Source organism: Ascidia mentula, chromosome 1, assembly GCF_947561715.1.
Source record: "Ascidia mentula chromosome 1, kaAscMent1.1, whole genome shotgun sequence".
Classification (NCBI taxonomy): Eukaryota; Metazoa; Chordata; class Ascidiacea; order Phlebobranchia; family Ascidiidae; genus Ascidia; species Ascidia mentula.
Genome location: NC_138566.1, coordinates 22,724,606 through 22,734,655, shown reverse-complemented (window position 1 = coordinate 22,734,655; position 10,050 = coordinate 22,724,606). Strand labels below are relative to the sequence as shown.

General features: G+C 37.3%; 2 protein-coding genes across 2 annotated transcripts; both read left to right on the top strand.

The window, feature by feature from the left end:
• The first annotated feature begins 684 nt into the window (after positions 1-684).
• On the top strand, positions 685-3,389 carry LOC145889811 (collagen alpha-1(XXI) chain-like). Its single transcript, XM_082980849.1, has 8 exons — positions 685-811; positions 1,364-1,544; positions 1,608-1,764; positions 2,400-2,488; positions 2,604-2,797; positions 2,973-3,050; positions 3,193-3,253; positions 3,311-3,389. Exons 1-8 carry the CDS (start codon positions 751-753, stop codon positions 3,387-3,389), a joined length of 900 nt encoding a protein of 299 aa, XP_082836975.1. The 5' UTR covers positions 685-750.
• Positions 3,390-6,460: 3,071 nt separating this feature from the next.
• LOC145889800 (collagen alpha-1(XXI) chain-like) lies at positions 6,461-9,332 on the top strand. Its single transcript, XM_082980839.1, has 8 exons — positions 6,461-6,526; positions 7,076-7,256; positions 7,320-7,476; positions 8,122-8,210; positions 8,326-8,519; positions 8,695-8,772; positions 8,915-8,975; positions 9,033-9,332. The coding sequence occupies exons 1-8, from the start codon at positions 6,466-6,468 to the stop codon at positions 9,109-9,111; spliced, it is 900 nt and encodes a 299-aa protein (XP_082836965.1). The 5' UTR covers positions 6,461-6,465; the 3' UTR covers positions 9,112-9,332.
• The last annotated feature ends 718 nt before the right edge of the window (positions 9,333-10,050 follow it).

Sequence of the window (10,050 nt, the reverse complement as noted above, 5' to 3'; positions counted from 1 at the left end):
CCTTTTTTGGTGTAAAAATGTGTTTGGTTTCCGATAACTGAGACAGGGAACAACTGTTCTGATTAAACAAAACGGTGGTTCCCAAACTACGGGCAATAGCTTAGTAGCAGGTCACTTACGAAGAAATTTTTTACTGACTGCAGACCTAGATGCTACCTTTATATATAAAAATACTCCCATTTCCTCTGTTGTTTTTTAGCAATGTAAAAAATTATTGTAATAAAAGGGTCAGTACAAACTTTTCTTGATTAACAATGAAAGTGTTTTTCCTTCACAAAATCCACCTAACCAGCAACACTTCTTTCGCCTGACACAAGTCAAACTTTAATTTCAATTTGAAAAGTTACTATAACATGTTTCGCTTTTTTGTTAAGCATCTTCAGTTCCATACAAACAAAAGCGGTTTTCAAGGGTTGACACAAAGTTTTGTAGTAACATTTGATATTTTATTGAAAAAAATGCAACTCTCCACTTTGATTCCTGGAAATTTAAACCCATTTAGCCATTTTCGGGGTTTCTGCAATGATCCAGCGTCCACGCGTTATTTTGGGGCAAACGATGTGCCTTTTTTTGGTGGAAAATTTTCCCAATAAAACTGGCAGTCTGACCCGAACCTTACACACGACCATGTGGCTGAGAAGCTTATGAGGCATACAACATAGATAAATGTACGTCTGTTTGAAAGGGATTTCTTAATTTACACGAGTCCAATATTTAATGTGTTCAGTTTAACGTCTGCTAGAAACAAGAATGCTTGGTTCTGTATTTGTTTGTGCAGCAGCTCTAATCTGTGGAATAATTGCTCCCGCAGGTAAGTGAATTTCGCGACGGGGTGAACATTTACTGTTACCAACCCTATAGGGTTCGGGCGTAACTTCATAAATCTCGAATTTGAGACCGAATTACCATGCTGTTGGGGTCACGCCTCGGTGCATTATGCACAGCGATGGTGATGCGCTTGTTAAAGCGGTTTATTTCTTGATTGTGTCATAAATTTAACTGCGTGAACATCCGCTTTATTTTTTGTTTTGTACGGTATGTTAAGTGCAAAATGCCTAACTATAGTTAGCGTACCATTTTATTCTATTGTTTCGTTTTTCACATTTGGTAGATCCGATTACAAATACCTGTTACTTCTAATTGAACACTCATTCAAAGGATGCAAAATGAAAAATAAGACTTTGCCCATAACACGCTTTATTGCAGCAATTTTTCTTTTTCAATGTTGTCAACAGCGCTCATTCTTTATTTAAACCTATAGAAAAAATTTTTTATAGTTGGCTTTTAAGTGAAAAAGGATCGCACAGTTTAAAAAATGCTCTACGCAAATTACATGTATACCCAATCTTTCTGTATTGTTTAGCTTCAGCTGAATCACCTGACGTCAATTTGGTGTTCTTGGTGGACAGCTCAGGTTCCGTCAGCGATTCAGAGTTCGGAACATTAAAGCAAGCGTTAATTAATTCTTCAGCAGTCTTCCATCCAGCTATTCAATCATGCTTACAAGTTGGAATACTACAATACGGACAAAATAACCCCTTCAAGTATAAATATCAAAATTAATTTTACTGTAAATTTAAAGATGGCAAAAAATCTATTTCTTTCAGCCTTGACTATGCAAGCAACCTGCCCCAATACTACCGCTCTCCAACCAATCTTGGAGATTGCAAATCTCGCTCATGTTTCACCGAAGCAGTGAGAAACATGTCACACATTAAAGCAGCGAACACTTACACAGCAACGGCAATAGAAAGAGTTGTGAAGGTATGTTAAAAATTGAACCAGCGCAAATCAAACCATATGCTGATGAGTGTTACGAAGCTCGCCCGGGGACTAGTGACCAGCAACGTATTTTAAGTATTTCGAAAATTTGATATTCTGGATATTTGCGCGCATGATTTTGCGCGCTTTACAAAAAGCGGCAAAACGTAGACAGAAGGTAGCATACCGGTTACGTTACACTATACCACACAACCCCCTTTGCTTCAGAAGCGGATAAACTTCAATAAGACAAACGCACTGGAGGGGGTTTTGTGATACAAAATTAATCCCAACACTAATAATGAGGTTGCTTTCCGACGAATAAAAATCGTACTAACAGTAATAGACCAAGTTGTATATCTTCAGTTAATTCAAAAGCTCCTCAGAAAAAAAATATTGATTAAATCGGTGTTACGTTGATTATAGGCCTTCATGAGAATAACGCGCGTAAGTGCAAACATTATTTCTTGTCAAAACGGCCGAAACGTAAACCTAATGAATAGTTTTTGGCAGAAGGCCTTTTTCCTGACCGAACATTATGTCTGGCAGCGTCAGCAACATAATGTTCTTTATCTTTGAGGCAGTCATTTTCATCAAACAAAAAAAACTTCTTTTTACTTCTTTTCTTTTCTGTGCAGATTAACTTTCAGGGTGTAAGACAGTCCAAAAAAGTTGTAATTCTGCTCACTGATGGTGATGCAACAGACTGGAGAAGGCTGAATGATATGTGAGTCGAAAACTGTTTGTAAAAATGTATTGACCATAAAATATTTAATTTCTTCGTGCTTTGTTAACCTGAATTTGTCTGTTAGTGAAAAAAATAACAATAATTTTTTTTATAGTTATGTTCTCACAAACTCAAACAACGTAACCGTGTATGCTGTCGGTATTGGAAGTGGTGTCGATACGTCTCAACTAGCAACTAGCGCCAACGGAGGAACAGACAATTCAAGAGTGTTTACACCAGGAAACTATGGGTCGCTCTCGAGTGTTTTTGATGCTATATATTCTGAAGTAGTTCCCACATGTCCTTATGGTTAGTGTATAGGCGTACTTAATTTTTGATTCAAAACTTGTTTAAGGGCCAGACATTTGCACAGTAAACCGTTTGACCTGTATGTGCCACATATTTGCTTCCGAGCTTATAGATTCCTATTAAACCGCCAGGGAACATTTGCTGTGATTTAAAGTTAAAAAATTTTAAAATACAGAACCAACCAGTACTGTGACGTCACCATACTCTACTCCAGCCATGACTACAAGTGATCCAACATTTCCTTCGTACACAGGTATAATGTGAACAGTTTGTCACAGAACTGAATATAATTTGTTGCTTTACATCACCATTATACATATACAAATACAAATAGTAACATATAGCCTACAAATTTGTGAGATACTTTTACAAATTTGTAACGTTTTATCTTCAAGCAACGTCGGAACCAATCACAAGCACACCACCACCGGAGAACTGTCATGGAGCGCTTATGAGGTACATCGAATATAATTCCATTAACTTTTTTATTTTTTACCATATCGTTTGGCGCAGGGAGTATCGAGAAGCATTACAACTTTGGCATCTGGAGTTTCAGAAGTGGAAGAAAAGTTACAACAACTGCAGACCGTAGTTTTACGAGTAAATGCAGTAAACGTGCATTTATTGTACAAAATGTATCCATGTAACATGTGCACGCTTTGTTGTTAAAAAACAAACGCTAACATGAGTGAAACATTTAACCACACGTTAGAAACGTTTCGGTGCTGTACATACAGATGATTTCAATTTCCAATGCTAGCAAACAGACAGTTGGTGGAAAAAATAATTGCTTGCGATAAATCTGACTTATTTCCTAAAACCATGTTTTATGTGGTGAAGCTCCTTTCTCTTACAACCACATCTTTGTTGCATACTAATGCTATATACGCAATATTCTGCTATTCAGTGAAACACAACTCTTCTCAATTTGGATGGAAGGAAATGTAAATATAGTTAGCGTGTTGTTATATGATACATGCATATGCTTCGTCTTGTCGCGATAGGCTTCTGAAAATGACATAATTTGATCAAATGTCATAAACAAAGATTTTAAACAGAATACAAAACAAATATCATTTAGTGCCTGTATTCCTTGATTGACAGCTTTTTCCACACAACGGGTGGAGTAATGCTGAAAACTGAAAATAGGTTGTGACCACCAGGTATCATAATGAAATATAAATCTGTCGTTCTTCTGGTGAAAAACAACAAATATACAATCTTTTTTAAACAAAAGGTTCGGGTGCAGTGATTTTGGAATTTCCGTACATGCTTTACAATTTGTTTTAAAAAAAAACGAATCAAACTCAAACAAAATACGATTTTCGTTAAGTGAACATGAGGTTCGTGAATTTATTGTAGGCCCCATTATACTGCAGGAACAAATTAAAGGTTATACAGTCAAAAACCGAGATAAAGCGACAAAACTACGCGTGGGAATATGCGTTGGTAATGTACAGCAAATATATACTCAAAGATTTCAAAAAAAAATTTCAGAGGTTAACATAAAAGATAACGCAGTAATGTTTCTTACATGATTGGCAAGATCGCCCTACTGCGCAGGTCCTTACTTGGCGATCACAGCTATCGTAACAAGATCATTAAGTTTACAGGCTTCGCAGCCCAGGCATTGCAGCCTAGCTGGATCAGCCACTTTTTCCTGACAAGTTGGAGCGAGATTTGAAAAATCAAGCTCCCGGTTAGGTTTGAACTTGCCTGATAAGTTGTGCTCTTGCGCAGCAGTGTACTTTAACCACAATATTACCAGTAAAACAGCTGAGCTCTTGTCTCTGAGTTGGTAGAGCGTTGGGCCTATTGATAGCCCAGGGTCGCGAGTATAAACTTTAGCGGGAGTTTGACAGTGGCTGATCCAGCTAGGCTGCAATGCCTGGGCTGCGAAGCCTGTAAACCTAATGATTTACATAAAAGATATCGAAAGGTTTACGGCCAAGTTAAGAAAATTAATAAAGACCGCAAAATGCCCTATTGTCAAAGTAAAAATCTCATACATTGTAAATTGAGAGCTGCATATGGAGAAGTTAAACACTGGTATTTGTGACCATGACTACAAATAAAAGGAATGCCGGATCTCATTTCGAAACGTGCCTACAGGCAAATAAACCGTGGCATTCTAATGGGAGCACAGTTTTCCCGTCGCACAGCGTGCAAACAAATCTTGAAACTTCTGTGGGTTTCGATGTTCGCAAGCAGATGGTACCGAAAGTTGTTGACGGGGTTCTTTCCTGAAATATGACACGCGGTATGTAACGCACAACTGCATAGTTGTACCTGGGGATTTTTGTGCCACTGTTCAAAAATAGTCAGCACACATTTTAGTTCTTTGCCTAATTATATAAAAAAAACTTTAATTATCGACTTACTTTGCAAATCCTACCCTTGAAATATCATTATTTACCTTTTTATTTTAGACAATGACTCCTTGTTAGTTATTTGCCCGATACTATAAATTCCCTTATTATCTGCAATATTTCTTGTTCGAGGGTTAAACGCAGGATTGTCATGTTAAAGTTCTTTTTTTTAATTTAGGAAAGTATGGAGAGAAGGAGGAAATAACAATCTAATTTTATTCGACAAATACATATGTTCGCAAATAGCACACATGTGAAATAAGTGGTATTTTGGTCGGGTACGGACACGCACCCTTTCTCCTGAAACTTGACTCGGTTCTTTACCACCGCAGCTGCATGTGTACGGCGGGGTTTTCACAGCGCTGTTCAAAAATCGACTGCACTGTGTTTGAGGACTACAGAAGTAATGGATGAATGGTTAGCGGTTTGTGAGGCAGACAAAATCGAGGTACTGAACCATATGAAGTTCAGACAAGCATGGCCTAAACAAATTTGACGGCCACATTTGGAAATCCCAGATACAGAAATGGCAATGAAGTTTCAATCCCTTTTTTGGTGTAAAAATGTGTTTGGTTTCCGATAACTGAGACACGGAACAACTGTTCTGATTAAACAAAACGGTGGTTCCCAAACTACGGGCAATAGCTTAGTAGCAGGTCACTTACGAAGAAATTTTTTACTGACTGCAGACCTAGATGCTACCTTTATATATAAAAATAGTCCCATTTCCTCTGTTGTTTTTTAGCAATGTAAAAAATTATTGTAATAAAAGGGTCAGTACAAACTTTTCTTGATTAACAATGAAAGTGTTTTTCCTTCACAAAATCCACCTAACCAGCAACACTTCTTTCGCCTGACACAAGTCAAACTTTAATTTCAATTTGAAAAGTTACTATAACATGTTTCGCTTTTTTGTTAAGCATCTTCAGTTCCATACAAACAAAAGCGGTTTTCAAGGGTTGACACAAAGTTTTGTAGTAACATTTGATATTTTATTGAAAAAAAATGCAACTCTCCACTTTGATTCCTGGAAATTTAAACCCATTTAGCCATTTTCGGGGTTTCTGCAATGATCCAGCGTCCACGCGTTATTTTGGGGCAAACGATGTGCCTTTTTTTGGTGGAAAATTTTCCCAATAAAACTGGCAGTCTGACCCGAACCTTACACACACGACCATGTGGCTGAGAAGCTTATGAGGCATACAACATAGATAAATGTACGTCTGTTTGAAAGGGATTTCTTAATTTACACGAGTCCAATATTTAATGTGTTCAGTTTAACGTCTGCTAGAAACAAGAATGCTTGGTTCTGTATTTGTTTGTGCAGCAGCTCTAATCTGTGGAATAATTGCTCCCGCAGGTAAGTGAATTTCGCGACGGGGTGAACATTTACTGTTACCAACCCTATAGGGTTCGGGAGTAACTTCATAAATCTCGAATTTGAGACCGAATTACCATGCTGTTGGGGTCACGCCTCAGTGCATTATGCACAGCGATGGTGATGCGCTTGTTAAAGCGGTTTATTTCTTGATTGTGTCATAAATTTAACTGCATGAACATCCGCTTTATTTTTTGTTTTGTACGGTATGTTAAGTGCAAAATGCCTAACTATAGTTAGCGTACCATTTTATTCTATTGTTTCGTTTTTCACATTTGGTAGATCCGATTACAAATAACTGTTACTTCTAATTGAACACTCATTCAAAGGATGCAAAATGAAAAATAAGACTTTGCCCATAACACGCTTTATTGCAGCAATTTTTTTTCAATGTTGTCAACAGCGCTCATTCTTTATTTAAACCTATAGAAAAAAATTTTTATAGTTGGCTTTTAAGTGAAAAAGGATCGCACAGTTTAAAAAATGCTCTACGCAAATTACATGTATACCCAATCTTTCTGTATTGTTTAGCTTCAGCTGAATCACCTGACGTCAATTTGGTGTTCTTGGTGGACAGCTCAGGTTCCGTCAGCGATTCAGAGTTCGGAACATTAAAGCAAGTGTTAATTAATTCTTCAGCAGTCTTCCATCCAGCTATTCAATCATGCTTACAAGTTGGAATACTACAATACGGACAAAATAACCCCTTCAAGTATAAATATCAAAATTAATTTCACTGTAAATTTAAAGATGGCAAAAAATCTATTTCTTTCAGCCTTGACTATGCAAGTAATCGGACCGACTTCTACCGCTCTCCAACCAATCTTGGAGATTGCAAATCTCGCTCATGTTTCACCGAAGCAGTAAGAAACATGTCACACATTAAAGCAGCGAACACTTACACAGCGACGGCAATAGAAAGAGTTGTGAAGGTATGTTAAAAATTGAACCAGCGCAAATCAAACCATATGCTGATGAGTGTTACGAAGCTCGCCCGGGGACTAGTGACCAGCAACGTATTTTAAGTATTTCGAAAATTTGATGTTCTGGATATTTGCGCGCATGATTTTGCGCGCTTTACAAAAAGCGGCAAAACGTAGACAGAAGGTAGCATACCGGTTACGTTACACTATACCACACAACCCCCTTTGCTTCAGAAGCGGATAAACTACAATAAGACAAACGCACTGGAGGGGGTTTTGTGATACAAAATTAATCCCAACACTAATAATGAGGTTGCTTTCCGACGAATAAAAATCGTACTAACAGTAATAGATCAAGTTGTATATCTTCAGTTAATTCAAAAGCTCCTCAGAAAAAAAATATTGATTAAATCGGTGTTACGTTGATTATAGGCCTTCATGAGAATAACGCGCGTAAGTGCAAACATTATTTCTTGTCAAAACGGCCGAAACGTAAACCTAATGAATAGTTTTTGCCAGAAGGCCTTTTTCCTGACCGAACATTATGTCTGGCAGCGTCAGCAACATAATGTTCTTTATCTTTGAGGCAGCTATTAAGAGTCATTTTCATTAAACAAAAAAAACTTCTTTTTACTTCTTTTCTTTTCTGTGCAGATTAACTTTCAGGGTGTAAGACAGTCCAAAAAAGTTGTAATTCTGCTCACTGATGGTGATGCAACAGACTGGAGAAGGCTGAATGATATGTGAGTCGAAAACTTTTTGTAAAAATGTATTGGCCATAAAATATTTAATTTCTTCGTCTTTTGTTAACCTGAATTTGTCTGCTAGTGAAAAAAATAACCATAATTTTTTTTATAGTTATGTTCTCACGAACTCAAACAACGTAACCGTGTATGCTGTCGGTATTGGAAGTGGTGTCGATACGTCTCAACTAGCAACTAGCGCCAACGGAGGAACAGACAACTCAAGAGTGTTTACACCAGGAAACTATGGGTCGCTCTCGAGTGTTTTTGATGCTATATATTCTGAAGTAGTTCCCACATGTCCTTATGGTTAGTGTATAGGCATACTTAATTTTTAATTCAAAACTTGTTTAAGGGCCAGACATTTGCACAGTAAACCGTTTGACCTGTATCTCCCACATATTTGCTTCCAAATTTATAGATTCCTATTAAACCGCCAGGGAACATTTGCTGTGATTTAAAGTAAAAAAATTTTAAAATACAGAACCAACCAGTACTGTGACGTCACCATACCCTACTCCAGCCATGACTACAAGTGATCCAACAATTCCTTCGTACACAGGTATAATGTCAACAGTTTGTCTCAGAACTGAATATAATTTGTTGCTTTACATCACCATTATACATATACAAATACAAATAGTAACATATAGCCTACAAATTTGTGAGATACTTTTACAAATTTGTAACGTTTTATCTTCAAGCAACGTCGGAACCAATCACAAGCACACCACCACCGGAGAACTGTCATGGAGCGCTTATGAGGTACATCGAATATAATTCCATTAACTTTTTTATTTTTTACCATATCGTTTGGCGCAGGGAGTATCGAGAAGCATTACAACTTTGGCATCTGGAGTTTCAGAAGTGGAAGAAAAGTTACAACAACTGCAGACCGTAGTTTTACGAGTAAATGCAGTAAACGTGCATTTATTGTACAAAATGTATCCATGTAACATGTGCACGTTTTGTTGTTAAAGCTTACGCTAACACGAGGGAAACTTTTAACCACACATTTTATAGAAACGTTTCGGTGCTGTACATGAATGTGGTTTCAATTTGCAATGCTAGCAAACAGACAGTTGGTGGAAAAATTATTTGTCTGCGATAGAAAAACTGCTTCCCCTGCTAACGTTAAATCTGACTTATTTCCTAAGACCATGTTTTATGTGGTGAAGCTCCTTTCTCTTACAACCACATCTTTGTTGCATACTAATGCTATATACGCAATATTCTGCTATTCAGTGAAACACAACGCTTCTTAATTTGGATGGAAGGAAATGTAAATATCGAGAGCGTGTTGTTATATGATACATGAATTTGCTTCGTCTTGTCGCGATAGGCTTCTGAAAATGACAAAATCTGATCAAATGTCACAAACAAAAGATTTTAAACAGAATACAGAACAATTATCATTTAGTGCCTGTATTCCTTGATTGACAGCTTTTTCCACACAATGAGTTCAGTAATTTTGGAATTTCCGTGCATGCTTTACAATTTTGTTAAAAAAGAACGACTCAAAATCAAATGAGGTTCGTGAATTTATTGTAGGCCCCATTTTACTGCAGGAACAAATTAAAGGTTATACAGACAAAAACCGGGATAAAGCGACGAAACTACGCGTGAGAATAAGCGTTGGTAATGTATAGCTAATCTATACTCAAAGATTTCAAAAAAATGTTTTTAGAGGTTTACAAAAAGGATGACGCAGTAATGTTTCTTACATGATTGGCAAGATCGCCCCACTGCGCAGTTCCTTACTTGGCGGTCACAGCTATCGTAACAAGATCATTAGGTTTACAGGCTTCGCAGCCCAGGCATTGCATTGTGCATGAAGACC